Here is a 20120-nt window from a genome sequence, read left to right on the forward strand (position 1 = left end):
ATAAACTCAATTGAAAGAGATTCTGTCATTGGTGTTCATGCTCTGAAGTGCACCCTATTCAGTCATCACCAGAACAATTACTGCCTTTTTTCTTACAACTGGCAAAATCTGGTCTTTCTCATTCTACTATTAAGGTATTCCTTGCTGCTTTCTCCAAATTTTGTCGGCAGAATGGACCACAGTCTCTTTGGTCATCAAGGATAATAAAATAATTTCTTAAAGGATTGGTTAGAATGTTTCCTCCAATTAGGCGTCCACCTCTGCCTTAGCATCTCAGCAATGTACTAGCACAACTTATGAAAGCTCCCTTTGAGCCTATTCATAGGGCTGACCTTAAATACATTTCACTGAAAACGTCTCTTCTACTGGCTCTTACTTCAGCTAGACGAGTAAGGGACATACATGCTTTCACTACTCGGCATCCTTTCCTTCAGTTTTCTAAAGACACTGTTATACTTCGGACAAATCCTACCTTTATTCCTAAGGTCCCATTGGATTCTCACTTAAACAAACCAGTCATCCTAAAGACTTTCTTCCCTAATTCACAGTCATCAGTGGAAAGGGCTTTACATTCCCTGGATGTTATGAGATGTATAAAATTTCACGTGCAGAAAACAGCTTGTATCTGTAAGTCTGATCAACTTTTTGTGGCTTATGAAAAAATCAGAAAAGGATATCCAGTGACTAAGCAAACTATAGCTCGTTGGATTACCTGTGCGATCCAGTTTTGCTATCGGCAAGCAGGCAAACCTCTACATTCAAAAGTGAAAGAGCATTCTACGAGAGCAGTCTCCTCCTCAACAGCTCTCTTTGCCGGTGTGCCTATTCAGCACATTTGCAGAGCAGCAACTTGGTCAAGCAGGCACACTTTTACCAAGCATTACTGTTTGGAACCTGCAAGTAATGTGGATACAGCTGTGGAACAGGCAGTGCTACGTAATCTTTTTCACTAAGGTGAGCCTCTTTCTTCCCACCTTCCGTTATGTTTTAAAATTGCTTTGGCATATGTCATTGTTATTCTGTGCATATGCATTGTCAGATTCTAATGAATGTATGTACATTTTTATGTAAATTTTATATTTACATATATAATATGTATTTTGAGGTTGACATATATGTATATAAGTAACATACATACCTATCTGATAACTGCTATCTATTCGGATTCAAGCATGTGAATCTATGAAAGATAACACAACACTAGAGAAGAAAATAAGTTACTTACCTGTAAACTGTGGTTCTCCAGTATTGGTATCTTTCATAGATTCACATTCGACCCACCCTTCTCCCCATAGAGGCTCCTCTGTTTTATTATACGTTTATACTACACTTGTGCTTGAAAATCTGAGAGCCTGGAGCCTCTGTGGAGAGTGTTCTAGAGGGTGCTGTCTGTCGCCCTATTGGCTGGAGTTTGGAGCATACCTAATGACTAGGATGAGATGTTAAAGTGAATGTTTTTTCTCTATTAACTTTAATGTTAGAGTAATTGCCTACTGCTTTTTATGTACCGTGGGACTCCCACTTCGACGGCGGGGAATGATTCAAGCATGTGAATCTATGAAAGATACCAATACTGGAGTACCACAGTTTACAGGTAAGTAACTTATGTTCTTATACTTACCTGAGCTAACTATAACTTAGGACCCTGCAATGTATTACTTATGACCTCGCATATTACATCACTCATTCCATGGTCAGTGACATCACTGATGACATCTCAAATTACATCACTGATGACATCATCAAGTGAGCGTAAGTATTTTTAAGAGTTTATGGGTGCTAACCTACTACAAAAGTTAAATTAGTATACTAGGTCCACTACTACTGAGTGATTCTAATTCTGACATATAATATGTGAGTGGTTGTGTGACTGTCTGTATTCTTTGTATATGGGTGTGTGAGTGGCGGTATAGGTGTGTTATGTGCGAAGCTCCTCATTTCTTACATTGTCCTATTTTTCACATGAACATTTCTGGCATGACCTTTTGCACATATTTGCGTGCACGATAGTGTTGGATTAGTTTCACTGAAACTACTTTGTTTTTCACATCTAGCTTCACACAAACTTATCATGATGCCTCGAACATCATGTGCAAGGCCCTTCTACGCCCTATGTACAAATGTTGTTTCTATTTTAATCCACTGGGCGACAGGGCAATCTACATATCCATAACATCGCTAATCTATACGCACATCGCAGGGCTGCTTGCTCTTATAAATAAAGAGCATCCCAAAAGATTAGCCGAGATGTCACTTCAGCTGACACCAAGGGTCCCTGCATGCTTAGACTTAACCACGCAGCGTTCTGACATCTCCATGAGGGGCTGTCCAGTTTGTTACCAAGATAGGCTCCTACATGTTCTCCAGCCAGGTAATGGGGTTGGATCGTCCTCTGGGGGGATTCTTGGCTTCACACCTACACACACTATAGGTATACTTACAGTGGGGCTCTGCATAGTAGGAGTGCACCAGATTACTACCCTGTTATATGCCTGCATATATACACAGTTTTAGCACCATGGTGAACTATATCTACTATTTATCCTTTTGGTGCTTGTAATCACTTTCATCTGCTTCTGTCTACTGATTATCGCAGCACATGTAATCTATACAAGAATAACAGTGGAATATATTGAAAACATCCCACTGTGTGAGTGGCTCTATGGGTAGGTAACTGGATGTGTAGTGACTATGGGTGAGTGAGTGTCTGAATGGCTGTATGAGTGAGTGGTTGGGTGTGTAAGTGGCTGCATGGGTCTGTAAGTGGTTGTTTGATTGGGTGTTTGGTTAAGTGAGTTGGTGTATGAGTAGTTGTATTGGAGAGTGAGTGCCTGTGTGAATGGCTGTATGGGTGAGTGAGCGGATGTGTGATTGCTTGAATGAATGTATGAGTGGGAATGTAAGTGCTTGTATGGGCGAGTGAGTGGACATGTTTGTGACTGTGTAGGTGAATAAGTGGGTGTGTGAATATCTGTATGGCTGAGTGTGTGGCTGTGTGATTGGCTGCATGGGTGTGTGACTGGTTGTATGAGTAGCTGTATCGGTGAGTGACTGGTTGTGTCAGTGGCTGTACGAGTGAGTGAATGGGTGTGTGAGTGCTCTATGGAGGAATGAGAGGTTATCTGAGTACTGATATTAGTGTGAATGGGCATGCAAGTGGTTGTGTGGGTGTGTGAGTAGGCATACAAGAGTTGTAGGGGATGTGAGTGGTTCTGTGGATTATGTTATAAGTGATGTCATTTGAGATACCATCAGTGAGGTCACTGACCATGTCATGAGTGGTGTAATATGTGAGGTCATAAGCAGTGCATTGCAGGGATGTAAGTTATAGTAAGCTCAGGTAACTATAACTGCTGAATTTCCAGTTTTGTAGGAGTGAAATCTGAGCCTATCTATATTGCCCCTGTAACCTTAGCTTTTTTAGTGAATTTCCAAGGTTTTTAAATATATAAGACTGTGTAACCTTTGTATTTTTTTAAGTGAATTCATAAGGTTTTTAAAATTCTATTTCCTAACTATAAAGTTCCCTTAAACTTTGGTTTTATGAGTGAATTGCTATGTTTTTTTTTTAACTAGTAGTCATGTTTGCAGATTGGTGGAGAAAGGGAGCACTGCCTCTGACCAGCTCCCAAGAATCCTGCTGTTTTGGACTTACTGGAGGTAACAGGGGGGCTTCTGGACCCCCAAGAACCCTCAGCATCCAAGAGGACTTCATACCGTAACCAAGTGCAGAGTGGTGGAGAAAGGGTGTGTGGCCTCCGAAGACCTCTCAGCAGTTTCGCTGTGTGTGACTTACTGGAGGCAACAGGAGGGCTTGGTGGCCCCCAAGGACCCTATGGAGCCAGGGGAACTTTATTCCCCAACCAGCAGTGTGCCAGGATGCATGTTTGCAGAGTGGTGGAGATCACTCAGTGGAGATCTGAGAGGCACCCCTCATTTTAAAAGAAATAAGCCCCAGGGAGGTGGTGATCCCTGGGGCAACGAGGTAGGCCATATGGGCCTTCCCCGCATTAAGATTGAAAAAAGCCCTGGGGAAGTGGTGGTCCCCAAGGCATATTAAGCCCCAGGAGGGGGGGCCTGTGGTCCTCCCCTCCTTTTTTATATAATGCCCCGGGACCTGGCCAACCCGGGGGACGATAATAAACGAAGCGCTGAAATATCCAGAGATCTTCAGGCTACAATAAGCTCCAGCCTTCAGCATCTCTACCCTCCAAGATCAGCATTCTCTCCATATCCTCTGCACTGGGAGCTGCTTCTTTGGTGAGCTGTGCAAGTTCCTCTTGCTACTCCTGTGCCTTCGACCTGTGGGTCCTCCTGAGTGTCTTCTCTTGCATCAGTGGGCTCTCCTGCTTGCTCGGGCCTGCTCTGACTCTCCTCCTGTTGGTAAGTCCCTTGGACCTTGCTGATCCCAACATTGCTCCTTTTTCGTCTTTCACACCAAGGTTGTTAGTGTGCTCCCGCTGGACACCGACTACCTTCTCACTGACATCCGACGTGGGACAGCTCATGCTCGGCTCCTGGTCTTCCTCAGCGTCGCATGGTCCTCACATCTGCAGCGACAAGATCACCGCCTACTCTTCAGAACCTCCCAGCATTAGTGGGCATTGTGTTTCCGTGCCTCCTGATCACTTCTGAGTGGCATAGACTATGTCCCTTCTGCTTGCAGGTTCTTCACTTCCAGAATCCGCCTTTGGATTCCACAGGAATCCTTCACAGTCTCCTCCAGAGGCATCTTCTTTAAAGTCGTCCATTGTTGTCTACGGCTGGTTCCAACATCACTACGGCTTTGCACCAGGGTTCCCTGATGTAGGTAACCTGGTACCCGAGGCATCCATGTGTGGGGTGCCTCTCCAACCTTGTGTCTTCCAAAGGGTTTCTTCTGGGTCCTCTGGGAAGGGTCCTTTTTCTTCAAAACTGCAACAGCGACTTCTCCTTTGACTTCCATTGGGCATACAGCAGTGTTTCCACTCTGCGCACAGCCTCCTTGGGGTTCCTGTGTACTTACCATGGGTGGTTCCTGGTGTACCCAGCTCCTCTGAGTCTTCTTGTCCACGTCCTGTTCTCCTTTGCAATTCACATTCCACCTTCTTAGTATATAGTTTGTTTTCCCCCTAGATGCCACTGTTTTTTGTGCTACTTACCTGATTGCTATTGAAGTTTTGTTTTGTATTTTGTTGATATCTCCGGGTAGAATATATATAAAAATTTGATAGTGATATTGTGTTGTAATAAATAGACTTAATTTTGCTAAACACTGGGTGGTTTCTTTTTATCTAACTTACACTACAGATTAAACTGGTGAAACAAGCTGCTTTATACTCCTTCAAGATAAGTCTGAAGGCTGCTCTCCACATTACTACTTTGAGAGCGTTCTGTGGTTATCAAGGGCCACTAAAATCACCATAAGGGTTGCCTGGATTAGTGCTAGGTGCACCACTTGAATAAGTGTGCACCATATGCTAAGCCAGCCTCCTACAATAATGCTCTCCAAAGGAGCTATAGAGAAGGTTCCTGTGACTCAAAGGGGAAAAGGATTCTAATGCCATTTTTTCCTCATACGCAGGAAATCAGGAGAGTAGAGACCTATATTAGATCTTAGGAAACTCAACTAATTCCTCAGGATACAAACCTTTAGAATGGTTACTATTTTGGATATCTTGCATCTTCTCAACAGCCAAGATTACATGACATCTCACGATCTGGAGTATGCCTACTTTCAAATCCCTATTTATCTCAAACATCTAAGATACCTCAGATTCACAGTAGCTGGTACCCATTTCCAATTCAGTTTGAAATCCGCCCAGCGGATATTTACCAGATGCCTCGCTCCAGTAGCAGCCACCCTAAGGAAGAAAGGTCATCAGGTATTCCCCTACCAAGACGACTGGCTGCTAAAAGCCCCAACCGCACAACAAATTTCAGCAGCTACCAAAACCTGCCTATCACTTTTCCACAAGCTAGGCCTTACTGTGAACCATAGAAAGTCTTCTCTAATTCCCACTCAAACACGGACGTTCCTTGTAGCCGACCTGGACACAGTCCAGATCAAGGCCTTCCTATCCCACGAAGAGCAAGGCCGACTGGCAGACTTGGCACACAACATCTCAAGAAGAACGTGCGTTTTAGTGAGGATGTACAAATCGCTCCTAGGTATACTCTCTTCGCCGATCACACTAGTTCCTTTGACTCGCCTCAAAATAAAACCGTTGCAGGAGGAACTTCATCTGCAGTGGGTTCAAGCAGCGGAGTCCTACGAGGACCTGATCTCCAACACCTGCCCATATGAGAAGCATTGAAGCGGTGTCACAAACCGCATCTCTCGGAGGGCCTCCTATTTCTACAGCTGATTTCAGATTTCATCGTCACTGAGAATGTGGATCAGTGGTAGGAGAGAAATAAAAATTAAAACCCCCAATTGAAATAAATTGAGCAATACAAAGTACTCAAGATCATTTTTAATGCTTGAATCTACACATATTTTTCTTTTGCAAGGATTTTGCCGCACATTCCGGTGTGGAAGACATCCTGCAACCCAACCATCACTTTGCACCTCCTCTGCATGCAGTAAAGGGGCACATTCATCAAGCCCGCATTTTGCGATTCCAAAATAGCTAATTTGACCATTTGCTATTTCGGAATTGCAAAATGCTATGCTTGTAGGAATCGTAAAAAAAATTGTGATTCCTACAGCTTCCTTATTTGAGACTCGCAAATTGTGAGTCGCAAATAAGGAATGGCTTCCCATTCAGTCCAATGGGCCTAAAGGCCCATAGGAATCAATGGCAATTGCATGCGTAATTTGCGAGTACCAAATAGGTACTAACAAATTGCGCATGCTATTTCAAGGGTGCAAGAGTGCCAAAAGGACACCCTGATGCACCCCTGAAAGTGCAATTAAAAAACATGTTGCTCCCACTCATGCCCCAAAGGCATGTTTGTGTGCAACATAGAACTTTGAGAAATGCACTTTTGTGCATTTTTCGAAGTTTTCACAAATTACCATCAACTTTAAGTTGGTGGTAATTTGCGTTTCTTAAAATTGAAATCGTAATTTATTTATTTTTTGTTGCAATGCAATTGGGGGATCACAATTTGCGATTCCCTAAATGCAATTGCAATTTAAGTAATCGCAAATTTTGCGATCACTTAAATAGCGATTTTTGCATTTGGGATGATGCATCACAAATGCAAAAAATTACAATCGAAAAGGGGCAGATTCTGTGAATCGGCCTCTTTGCGACCGCAAAAAACAATGATGCATGTGCCACAAAATCTTTTACCCGATCGCTTGCTGGGTTCTGTAGTTGAGTTTTGTTTTTGACGTGTCTTTTGCAGAACCTGCTACTCTTCCTTTGGCAGTTCTTGGATTTATGTTGCTGGCAAACACAGAATAGCATTGATTGAGCCTGGCAGCTTAACAGATACCCACTTAAGCAAACCTAATGCCTATGTTTATTTAATTATGTATTTTAGCGCGCGGACCTAGCCACGAAGAGTGTGTTTTATGATTCACATAACACATGTACATAGAATGGTGTAATATCTTATGACACTGGTGAGAGAATGATAACATAACATAACAACAGATTGTTTTTTATATAGAGGGCGGGGGAGAGCTCTAGCTGCCAATCAGAGCTCTACTGTTCTAAGGGTGCATGTTTTTTTTCGTTATCATTTCTGAAATCCATCTTTCAATATTTGTTCTTCTCTTCTGTTGCCAGTTTGTGATGGAGGAATTGTTTATCAGTGGTACACCTTTGCTGGAATCAGTCGGTCTGCATGAGCCAGCAGTTGAGGAGCTGCGCAACACCATTCACAATGCCATCTCTAAAGCAATACTGCCGCTTCAGGCGTATGCCAAGCAGTATGAGCAGTACCTAGAGTTGAGTAATACTGACGTTGACGCTTTTATTCAGTAAGTACATTTTCCCTTTTCTACAACTGCGCTACTTTTTTTGTGGCTGTGTCTGCCTTGTGCTATGATTGCTTTAAACCCATGGAGGTACCCTATTGTCTATTAACCTTACAGAGAGATGAACCTTTTTTTTAATCCCTAGGAGTGACAATTATATTGCATATTTGACAGTATCACCACAGGTGTTGTCACAAATAGTTTTACTACAGCATAATCCGAGAATGTGACTTCATAAAGCCTATGACCGTATGATGTTACATGGCGTGATATCACAGTTTGTAGAAACAGAGGGATTGTTAAATGGGAATCAACAGAATCCAGCACTGGATGGCCAGCGCCTACCTGAAACTCAACCTAACAAATACAGAATTCCTCTTATTTGCCAAAAACAACAAACAGACTGCAGAACAAACTTGGCCCAATGACATGAACCTTGAAAGCTTCGAACCTCAACTGTCACCAAATGCAAGTCACTTGGATTAATCCTGGACTCCAACATCACCCTCAATGATCACAGGGCCAAAATAAAAAAAAGATGTCCTGCTACCAGCTCTCTCTTCTAAAGAAAGTCAAACTATTTCTTCCAAAAAGTAACTTCATGTACTGTTGTTAAAGCCCTTGCACTCATGCATCTGAATGGTGATAATATATAACTACATGGCCTCCCAGTCTCCACAATGGCACCCTTTAGGGGTATTCTACACACTGCAGCACATCAAATCCAAGGCCTGAAGAAATAAGTTCACATCACCCTCAAACTGATGAAACTCCATTGGCTCCACTTGCCAGCCCACAGCATCTTCAAAATGTGCTGTGAATCATTTGCAAAACTATCACCACCAGCATCCCTGCTTATCATGCCGAGAAGCACACCATCTCGGGTGGATTCTGCACATCTACAGCTAAGACACCGTCGGACAGCAGACTGAGAAGTGTAAAAAGGTTAAAAAAAAAACAAAAAAGACAGCAGACCTTTTACACCTGTGCACCCAGGATCTGGAACAACTTCCCCGAATCCATCAGGACCGCCCCAACACTGCTCCAATGTTGGAAAGAGTTGAAGGCTCGCTTTTGTAAAGAATTGCGTCAATCGTCCAAAACCCGATTTCCTCTCAACTTACTTGTTGACTTTAAGCTTATGTTTGATGATGTACAGCACTCTGCTGCCTTTTGGCTAGTGCTATAGAAATACCGAATACATACATGAATACATACACCCACTTCCCATGTTTCACCCACACAATTTGCTGGTGAAACCTAGTTTTTATTTTATTTTTAACCCTAACAGTAGCATTACATACAGCCGGAGAGTGTTGCGCCTCTCCCAGGATAGCGTAACCCAATGTTCACTAGTCAAACACCGCCTTTCAGCCCACACCCCGGAGGTCGGGCGGCGTTGATTACAAGTCATTGCATCTCTCCCTTGACTATGGTACATATCATATATTAAAATTGCCGTCACTTTTTTAGTAATTATCTAACCAAACTACCAACGATGCCATCTTCTCAACCATTTGCTCCGTGGACCTGTGGTGCATCCCTATATGTTCTGTTGGCGCCCGCTCAACTTTGGGCCTGTAGGAGGCCCCTAACGTGATGTCGGCCCCCTCTGACATGTGCCTTCACAACCTACTCTAAATCACACTTGTACTGAGGTCGGAGTATCTTCAAGCAGTGGCGCAGTTCTCCTCGCTCCTCTCCTCCCCCTGCAATCACAGCCAGGCGCCTCTTGTATTCCACGTATAGCCCCCAGAAATTCTTAGGACTGCTTTTCAGTGGTAAAAGGTCGCTGTAATTCTCTGTCTGAGTGCAACAGTAGATCAAGTCCCTGTCCCAGTGCTCTATCTTAGGGAACGGTCCCCTCATCCAACATCTAGCCAGCCTCCGTTTAGCGAATAGCAGTCCCATATCCACTAAGCGCCTCTGAGCTTTGGGTAGCCCCTTCGAATATCCCAGCAGGGCCAGGACAGGGGATGGGGCCAGTACGTCATCCAATATTTTACCTATAGTATGGAACACCTTGCCCCAATATTGCTGCACCCCCTGGCACTCCCATGATAAGTGTAAGAACCCTGCGTTACCAGCCCCACATCTGTCGCAAGTCGCATCGTCGCGCAGGCCAAATCTGCACAGTCTCTCCGGGGTGTGATGAACCCTATTGATAAATTTAAAATGTATCAATCAATGCCTCCCATTCAGGGAAATACGCCTCGTGTTGGTGCAACAGAATCTCCACATTTCATCGTCAATCGCCATCCCTAAGTCACATTGCCACTCTAGCCGTGCCTTACTATACCCTGTCGCTCAACCTGTTATGGTCATCCTATACAGGGTGGAAACCATTTTTCGGGGAGAGGTTGTCTTAATCACATGCGTGAGTTCTAACGATTCTGCCGGTTCCAATAAGTCTTCACCCAGTTGCTCCCGCCAGGCCCCTCTAACTCGGTGGAATTGGAATTGTTGTAGTCCAGTGGGCACAGTTTCTGGTGGCAGCACGTCATCAATCGATTTAAGCACCCCCCCTCGAACATATCGCCAGCCTTAGTTATGCCCAAGTCGTTCAGGGCAGAGACAACACCTTTTTCCAAGCACGGCGAAAGCCAAGCCATCCAATCAATAGGCATCAGTGGGGAATACAGAAGCGCTCCGGCGTAGTATTGCAGGAGAACCTGCCATGCGTGTCTGGGCGAGTTTAGTGAGTCTAGCAATCCTGTGCGCCTGTCTACCGGTTCAAATATTATGGTGGCAGTGACTTAGGAGCCGCGTAGAGTCTCTCTAGCTGAACAAACGGTGCATTCTCCTTGTCATGTATCCAGTTATGAACATGCGCGCCCTGCGCCACTCGGAAGTATAGCTCAAAGTCCGGAGCACCCAGACCTCCGAGATGGTATGGCAACACCATGACGTTCCACTGCACCCTAGCTTGCTTCCCCGCCCATGCCAGCTTTATCATCAAAGACTTAAGGCGACTGAAGAAGCATTTCGGAAAGATCATAGGTATGTTAGTAAAGAAATACAGTGATCTAGGTAATAAGATCATTTTCATGATCGAAATTCTACCTATCAGCGAGAGCGGGAGACCCATCCAGACATTTACATTGTCTTCTAGTCTCGCCATGGCGGTCCCATAGTTCTCTCGAATCACTACTTCCGGGTCCGTGTGTAATTGTATCCCCAGATATCGCACCGAATCTGTGGTCCACCTCAAGGGATACCCCATCTCAAATTGCTTCGTAGCCGGGGTCAGAGGGAACGCGAAGGATTTATTCCAGTTAACCGTTAGCCCTGAAAGAGCCCCAAATCGCACCACCTCTCGTAAGAGTGGCGCCAGGTTTTGTTCTGGTTCCCGGACATACAGAAGGGTGTCATCTGCGTAGATCGAGATGATCAAGCGGTGATTGGGAAAATTCAGCCCTCGGTGACTATGGTACTCCTGTATCGCACAGGCCAGCGGTTCCGCCACCAGCGCGTAGAGTGTGGGCGACAAGGGGCACCCCTGACGAGTGCCTCGCCGGACGGGGATTGGGTCCGTCACACGATTCCCAAGTCGTATACGGGCAGTCAAGTCTGAGTACAGAGCCGCCATCATCTGCAAGAACCCCTGGCCTAGTCCTAGCCTTGTTAAAACCACTCTCATAAAAGGCCACTCCACCGAGTCACAGGCCTTCTCCATATCTAAAAACACAGCTATCGCCTTCCGGTCCTGAGAAGTGTGCTGGAGAGCTCCAAACACAGTCCTTAGGTTGTTCGTAATGTTCCGGCCCATCACAAAGCCTGCCTGTTCCGGTGCCACCAGCTCCGGGGTTAGCAAGGCCAATCTAGTCGCAAGCACTTTCGCATATATTTTGGTGTCCACGTTCAAGAGCGACAGCGGCCTATAGGAGCTACATTCCTCCGGAGGTTTCTCCGGCTTCGGGATGGTCACAATCAGTGCCTCTCTCATTGAGGCCGGCATCACTCCCGCCTTTGTCATGTCTGTAAATAATGCAGATAGATGCGGCAGCAGCAGGTCCAGGAATGTTCTATAAAACCCCACCGTGAGGCCATCCGACCCCGGGGCGCTCCCCGCTCTCATCCCGCTTAGGGCCTCACGAATCTCGTCATGTTCTATCGGGAGCATTAAGAATTCTCTGTGGGCATCCGATAGAACAGGAGTTTGATGTGTTCCAGGTAGTCCTGGATCTCTTCCTCGTTGCTCGACCCTCGCGCCTCGTAAAGCTCAGAGTAGTAGCCCCTGAATCTATCGACTATTTCCTCCTAAGTCGTAAGTAGATCCCCCTCCTTCGACTTCACAGCCGTAACCGTTATTCTACGCCTCTGCTGCTTGACCATATTAGCTAGTACCGAGCCCAGCCTGTCCCGCTCCCATACTTTCTAGCTGTTGCATATTTCCCTAGATGTTTCAGTTCTGTGTCCGCTTCCTCCTGAAAGTCTGCAACTTCTCGTGTGTCCTCTGTGTCACTACCTAGCAGTCGCTCCTCACATTCCGCCGCCTGCCGCTCCAGGGTAGTCACCCGTTGTCGGATAGATCGGAGCACCCCCGAGTGTTTACTCAGTACCTCACCCCTGATGTACACCTTAAATGCTTCCCAAACCGTGCAGAAACTGTCCACACACCCTATATTGATATCAAAATATGTCTCTATCGCTTCATGCAGTTCCTCTCTGAATTGTGTGTCTTGTAGCGAGTAAGGTGGGAATCTCCATGTAAATGGGGGGATTATCCTCTGTGGAGTTGTGAGTGTCATCAGGACCGGGGAATGGTCGGAGAGAGTTCGGGGAAGCACCTGACAGCTGCGCACTAGAGGGAAAAGTCGCGAGGAGGCGAGCCAATAATCTATGCGCGTGTGGATGTTGTGAAAGGCAGAGTAGTGCGTGAAACCCCCTTGTCCCGGGTATAAGCTGCGCCACACATCCGCAAGGTCCTCACTAATTAGTAACCCATCCAGTTCCCTGGCCGCTAGTGCCTGTCTTCTGTCCGGGCCACTCGATCTGTCCAGCTCCGGGCATCTAGTCATATTGAAATCTCCTCCCCAAACAGCCTGGAGGCCATTAAATTCCCGCGCCACAGCAGCCAATCGCCGGTAAAATTCGGGGCTGTCAAAGTTAGGGTCATATACATTAATCACCAGCATGTCCATCCCCCTGCCCGTGCAGTGCGATATGACGTACCTGCCCCCTGGGTCAGCACATAGTTTTCTCAAGGTGTAATCCGATTTCGGGTTCACCCACGTCAGTACCCCCCTCGCGTGTGTTGTGAAGCCTGCCGCATTAGTCTGGCCCTTCAGGCCTCTAGCCTGCAACCTTGGGCTGTTGTCTGGTAGGTGCGTCTCTTGCAGCAGCGCTAAATCTATGTGGTGTCTCAGCAAGTAGTTCAAAACTTTACGTAGTTTCCTAAAATCATTCAGCCCTCTGACATTCCACGTTATTGCCCTGAGTGCCTCCTTTCGAGTATCCGGCTCTGAGTCATCAGGCGCCATTTACATAAACCAATGTCACAAACCATAATGGGCCACCGTCTTCACTGTTAGCAAGGTTAACTGTAATTCTGTAATTCCTGGCATCTAAAAACAAAAAAACCAACAAACCCCCCCCTCCTCTTTGAGTCCAACACCCGACCCCACCCACAGCAGACCACCCCCAACTAGGTCGCGATACATCCAAATCCCAGACCAATCCAACCCCCTCCCCGCCTCCCCGCTTGCTCTTACCCTCTCAGTGTCACCACATGCGGGTGAAGGTTGCTCAAGTCCAGCGGCCAATAACACAATACAAACTCAGTGCTTGACACTTGCCTCGTCACCTCCAGCTGGCAACTATCTGTCCTGTCCGCACCAGGGGTGATTCCCAACATCGGCAGCTCCTAACCCATCGTTCTTACTGTTTAGCAGGTGCTCCGATCTCCGCCCCTATAATAATTCAGGACAGTACCTGGACTCCTAGTCACTCAGTCCTGATCTTCAATGCCACCTCCGCAGGCTCCGCTAGATGTTGTATGGTCCGGGGATTTCCTCTGCCCTCTCGCCCAGTCCTTCAGCGTCTTCTGCAACGCTCTTGGGTCCATGAAGATGTACGACTGACCGTCTCTGTTGACCTTAAGCTTTGCCGGGTAGAGCATAGCATATTCCAGGCCTTGTTCCCGCAGCTGTTTCTTCATAGGTATAAAGTGCTTCCTCGCCACCTGGACTTTGGCAGTAAAGTCTGGGTACAGGGAGATGTTCGAGCCTTCGTAAGTTGGCGTTTGTTTTTCTCGGGCTGCTCTTAGGGCCGCATCTCTGTCCCTATAGTTAAGGAATTTTGCAATTATCGGTCTTGGCGGGCCCCCGGTTTCGGCCGCTGCGCCAACGAGCGGTGCGCCCTCTCAATGATGAACATGTTGAAGAAGGCTTCTGCCCCTAACAAACTCGTTAGTAGCCGCTCTATGAATGTCTCCATCTTACCGGTGTGGGTCGTTTCCGGCAGTCCCACTTTGCGCACGTTACAGTGCCGAGAACGCGCCTCCAAGTCTTCGGTCTTGTCTTGGAGCAGCTGCATCACCTTTCCCAGTTGTTTATGACCAGGGTCAATGGCGGTTTGTGCCTCCTCCACCTCCATGATCCTCCTCTTCAACATGTCCAGGCGTTCCGCGTGTTTGTCGAGTCGTTCACCCATTCTGTCCAGCCTGTACGTCATCGCATCCATCTTGGCCCCCAGCAACGATATACCTTCCTGCAGCCCCTTCTCCATGGACAGTAATAGGCTTTTAATGTCCTGGTCCTGTTCCTCCGGGGAGGAGGACCTGCTTCCTTCCTCAGCCACTTTGTCCTTTGATTTTGCGCTCTTTTGCGCGAATTTATTTATTTTATTTATTTTAACGACTTGTAGAGCGCCTGGTGACCCGAAGGCATCCCCGCGCTGTAATGATTTTGATATCCAGATGAGATGGAGGAGAAAAAAGAAGAAAAGAAGAAAAAGGGGGGGACGTTATTTCGGAAATAGAAGTGTTTTCAATTTTTTTCTAAAAATAAGATAGCTGGGTTCCAGTCTGAGGGTACGGGGGAGTGAGTTCCATCCGGTGGAAGCTTTCACAGAGAAGCGTCGGCCTCCAGTGCGTGTCTTTTTGAATTTGGGGATGTTGGCTAGATGTTCATTCTCGGACCGCAGGGATCTGGGAGCTATATAAGGAGTTACCAGGTCGCTGAGAATCGGAGGGCCAGCTCCATTAATCAGTTTGTAGGCCGTGCACATGGCTTTGAATTCCACCCTTTGACGCACCGGGAGCCAGTGCAGGGCTTTGATGGCAGGTTTAGCTGACACTCTGGAGGGAAGGTTCATGAGTAGTCGGGCTGCAGCGTTCTGTGTTCGTTGTATTTTAGCCAAGGTGGCCTCAGGGGCACCCAGGTAAACCATGTTACTGTAGTCCAGCCGTGACAGTATTAGCCCTTGGACTAGGAGTTTTCTGGAGGTGGGCGGGAGTAGGGGAAGAATCTTGCGGGTGGTGCGCATAAGCCCAAAACAGGTTCCTGCAGTTTTGGCCGCTTGTGTTTTCATTGATAGCTCGGGTTCTAGCCAGACTCCTAGGGTCTTAATTTCTTTTTTTCGGGGTGGGAATTTCCCCGAACACGTCTGGCCAGGCTGATGGGGGGATGGTCACCCATTGCTTTCCCATGAGCATCACTTCGGTCTTCGACCCGTTTAATTTGAGTGAAGATTCACACATCCAGCCATAGGTTTTCGTAAGGCAATTTGCCAAATTGTCTGGGTGGTCGTCTAGTTGGGATAGGGAGACGACCAGCTGTGTGTCATCCGCGTAACTCACAATTTTGATGCCGAAGGGTGTCACCACGTCTTCAAGGGGGGCCATATAAGCATTAAAAAGCGTAGGGCTTAGAGATGATCCCTGGGGGACCCCGCTCGTGAGGGGGAGGGTGGACGAGTGGTGATTGCTGTCCCATACCTGGAACGTGCGCCCGGCAAGGAAGGACTCTATCTTCCTGAGCGCCATCCCTGTGAGCCCTGCTGCCGCCAGCCTTTGGAGGAGGACACGATGGTTGACTGTGTCGAAGGCTGCACTAAGATCCAGGAGGATCACTGCCACTGACCCTCCTGAATCCAAAATGCGCCTTGCCTCCTCGATAACGGCCAGAAGGGCGGTATCAGTGCCATGACCCGGGCGAAACCCAGTTTGGGATTGCCGTAAGATGTTATTTGCCTCGAGAAACTGAGACAATTGTCCGTTGACCAATTTCTCGGCTACCTTGCTGATGCCAGGGAGGAGGGAGATTGGCCGGTAGTTTGCCATGTCTGCTGGGTCTAGCTGGGGTTTTTTAAGGAGTGCTTTCACGACTGCGCTCTTCCAGCTATCGGGGACAGATCCTTGGGCAAGCGAGCTGTTAATAAGCTCTGTGATCGTGGGAACTATGACAGGGGCTACGGTTTTGAGGAATCTAATTGGTGCTGGATCCAGAGGTGATCCGCTTTTCATTTTGGCCAAGGTTGCATCTACCTCGTTGCAGGTTACTGCCCTAAATGTAGCTAGTTGGGGGCGCATGCTGCTTCCTGCTTGGCTGGAGGGTGATTCATTGTCCGTGTGACTAGAGGGACAGGGGGGGGGGGAGGGATGTTAAGATTCGGGCAATTTTGTCATTAAAATAGGTGGCTAATTCGTTGCTTCGGTCAACAGGGGGGGCGTTGGAGGAAGGAGTGGTTGGTACTTTCAGTAGCTCTTTTACGATTAGGAAGGATTCCCTAGCTAAGTTGGTAGATTCTCTTATCCGAGTGTCGTAGTGGGAGGTTTTAGAGCGCTTAATGGAGGCTTTGTAAAATCTAACTGAGTTCTGGTAGGCTTCCTTGCTGGCGTGCTGCCAGTCTTTCCTCCATAGCCGTTCGGCTTTCTTGCATTTTTTACGTAGTAATCGAAGTTCCGGGGTATACCACGGGGCGGAACCTGGCGAATGGGAGTTTGGATTGGACGCGGTCCGGTTTCCCCATTTTGCCGCCGCTCCTAAGTTCCAGGCTCATTCGCGCCCAGCTCTCCGCCGGTCTCTCCAAGCGACTTGAGGCTGCGAGTAGTGTACCAGGCGTCGCCTCAGTTATTGTTCCCGTGCAAGCTTCTGGTAAATGGCGTAGTTCACTATGAGTTCAGCTGCGTTCTGACGGCCATGTCTGTTTCCGCATCTAGGGCCTCTCGTTTTGGTGCCTTCCCCCGGGGCCTCTATGGCACACCACTCCAGACTCGCCTCTCGCTTCTTGCGGCCCCCCTGCAGCGCTCACGTGTGTCCCACCTGCTTCCTCGCCTCTATGTTGGACTCCGGTCAGCCAGTCACGCTCCGGAATTAGGCCACACTGTAAGTTGCAGGACCGGCAGTTCCGTTCCAGCCGCAAAACCAGGGAAGAGCCCCCTTCCGCTGTGGCGCCGTCCCTATGTGGGGGCACTTAAATGGCTTCTGGTTGACTTCTTATGGGCCATTTACTCCCCTCAAGTCCCAGGACGTCTCCGCACCTCCCCCGCAGCCGATCTTCCTCCTACCGCACATACAGCCGGGCTCCTGCCGTGTCTCGTCTCTCCCCCTCCCGCAGCCGGGCCTCAGGCAGGGTAAATTCAGCGGGGGGTATCCAACGAGCGCCACCGCCGGCCAGACAGGCGAGTCCTTCGCTCCGCCCCGTTTCGAAAAGGATCTTCGCTTCCCCGGGTCACCAGCGCAGGGCCCAGCCGCACGCAGGGCGACATCGCAAGGCGACATCGCAAGGCAGGCCTTCGAATCTAGGCCGCTGCTTCTGGGCCTAGCCGTGCTCCGGGTTGTCTCCCCACGAGCCGGTCACAGCGCCTATGTCTCCTCACTGTAGCACGATTGTGTGCAGAAGCGTTCCACTGCTCAGCCACGGCAGATTTTTGTCCCCTTCTGCGTCAGATCTCAGGATGTTGAAGGATCTTGTGCCAGCTTTAGCGGAGCTCGAGACTCAAGCGTCCATCTTGGTCTCGAGCAAGCTCTGCCCCCCGCTGGTGAAACCAAGTTTGCTGCGGATGATTATCTGTGCCAGAGTTTAACTCAAACAGGTCTGTGCCCCAGTTAGCATACTGGCATGACTGTGAGAAAACCGTAAAAGGTAGTGGTCTTCTTGAGGCAGAAACCAGCACATACCAGCACTCCAGGAAGTCAATGTGTGTGTACTGAATGCCGGGGTATCAGCAATGTAGGTGGGTTGCTTAGGACTTGTCTGATCAAAACCATGGGTGAGCAAATTCACTTAGCAGGGTCAGTACTCTGTGGTCCCATTCAGCATGACTTTTGATCCTTGTGGCTCCTGGTCTGGCTTGAGTTGAAAGTGCACCCAGACTCAAGTCACAGCTTGTTTTCTGTATAGGCACATTGAATGATGCAGAATTCCTCATTTTCTTGCTGGGTTCTAACCCTTCCAGCTTGGTTCCAGCCTTGGAAGGAACTGTGACAACAAAGTTCCACAGTGTTATCATGTATTGATGATAGAAGGCGTGATTCTATGCAAACTCCAGGACACTATTAGGAAACAGGTGTATACAATCTGGTCATTCTTGTGCAGAATTGCTGTCTCTTTTCACCCATTGAGTGAGGAGTGGAAGGATAGGCCGATATGTGCAATATATGTAGGAGGCTTTTTAATAAAGCTGTTAGCTGTATTTCTGGTCAGAACAGAGGGTAAAAAAATATTCCAACCTTGGTTCAGTTAGGTGTACACCTGCTACCTGCCAATGGTTGCATGCATTGCTCAGCATTCCATCCATTATTTGTACTTTTTGCCTTTGTCACCGTAAGTGGGGAGGGTATGTCCAGATGTGGGTCCCATGCTCACTGCACCACTGGATTCCAGCTAGCCTGGCTGATAAGGGGTGATACCCCAAAACCGGTCCCAGGATGCTTGTTTCCGATCCAGGGAGGATTTCTTTGCAGTTTGGGCTAGACTGTTCCCATTAGGAGCAAGGTCAAGACTGATTTGCATATGGCTGGGTCCAAATTGAGGTGGCATGGTAAGCAAAAAAACAACAGGTTAAACCCAGTTCTTTGTGACTGGGAGGCGGGGGGGTGTTTGCATTGTTCAGCATTCTGTCCATCATTTGTTCTTTTTGCTTTTGTCACAAATTATTTTGACATTCTGTTTTCATCTTTTGAAGTGCATCCCAAGGTCATATTAAAAAAAATGCAATCTGAAAGAGATACGTTAGTGATAGATTCCTTACCTTAGAATATCCCCAGGCGTCAGACTGGATCCGGATTTTTTTTGCGTAGCAGTACCCTTGCACGTCGGTAGGCATCGTCTGCGACTCCGCGTCTGTCGTCGGCGTCGTGGGCGCCGTGATGACGTCGTCGGAGTACTTAGACGCCGCCTCCCCGTGCTGACGTCAGTTCTTCTTTTTTCCGCGCCAGCAGCGCAGATCCGGAAAAAGTGGTACCTTAGTCACTTTTTGACTAACCTTTTTTGATCTTTTGATCTTCCTTTTTCGAGTCTTCGACTCCGAACGGTGCCGGTAGGGATGCCAGGTTTCAAGCCCTGTGAGGATTGCGACCGACTGATGTCGGTCACCGACCCTCACCGTCGATCACGACGACAAGACCTGCTCCGACTGTCGGGCCCTGACTTCGAAAGCTAGGCGGGAGCGGTCCCGTAAGCGGCTCGAACTCTGGCAGTCGGCCCTGCGCCTAGAACAGTCCCGGCCGGACGGAGGTCGAGGGACCGGTCGCGGGAGAGGAGCCATTGGAGCTCCGGGAGTCGACATCACTCCTCCGGGTCGAAGTCGTCAGGTAGGCACAAGAAGTCGAAGAGACGTCATCGCTCTTCCGACTCCCCCCGACGCTCGCAAGACGCGGCCGGGGTTTCTGGTGACACCGCCCACGCGGCTCCGTCGGAGTCGCAGGCGCCGCGTCCGGCCTCATACCCTCCGGTTCCTGGGCATAACGCGACGCCGGAGGAGATCGAGCGGTTCCTCATGGCCATGAGGTCCCTATCTCCTCCGACGGGCTCCGCGGCGCCTCCGGGCCCAGCGGACCCGTCTGGGGGGCCTAGCGGGTCGGGGGCTTCGGTCCTGACGCCGTCGGGTGCTTCGGCTCCGACGCCGCCGGCGCCTTCGGGCCCCGCTTCAGTCGCCATTCGGAGAGTTTACTTTCCATGAACCGGCCCCATCATTTTCTGACCCTGAGTATCAGGAGATGGGTGATGAGGAGTATTGGGAGGGGTCTGAAGACCCTCTGAC

General features: G+C 48.4%; 1 protein-coding gene across 2 annotated transcripts in view; it reads left to right on the forward strand.

Annotated features, from left to right (window-relative positions):
• DNAH1 (dynein axonemal heavy chain 1) overlaps positions 1-20120 on the forward strand; it is a 1443760-nt gene that overhangs the window by 193328 nt on the left and 1230312 nt on the right. For both annotated transcript variants that reach the window (XM_078661462.1, XM_078661463.1), the window contains exon 14: positions 7722-7915. In XM_078661462.1, the coding sequence (XP_078517588.1) occupies positions 7722-7915 (194 nt within the window). The remainder of the gene's footprint in view (positions 1-7721; positions 7916-20120) is intronic.

Source organism: Lissotriton helveticus, chromosome 9, assembly GCF_964261635.1.
Source record: "Lissotriton helveticus chromosome 9, aLisHel1.1, whole genome shotgun sequence".
Taxonomy (NCBI): Eukaryota; Metazoa; Chordata; class Amphibia; order Caudata; family Salamandridae; genus Lissotriton; species Lissotriton helveticus.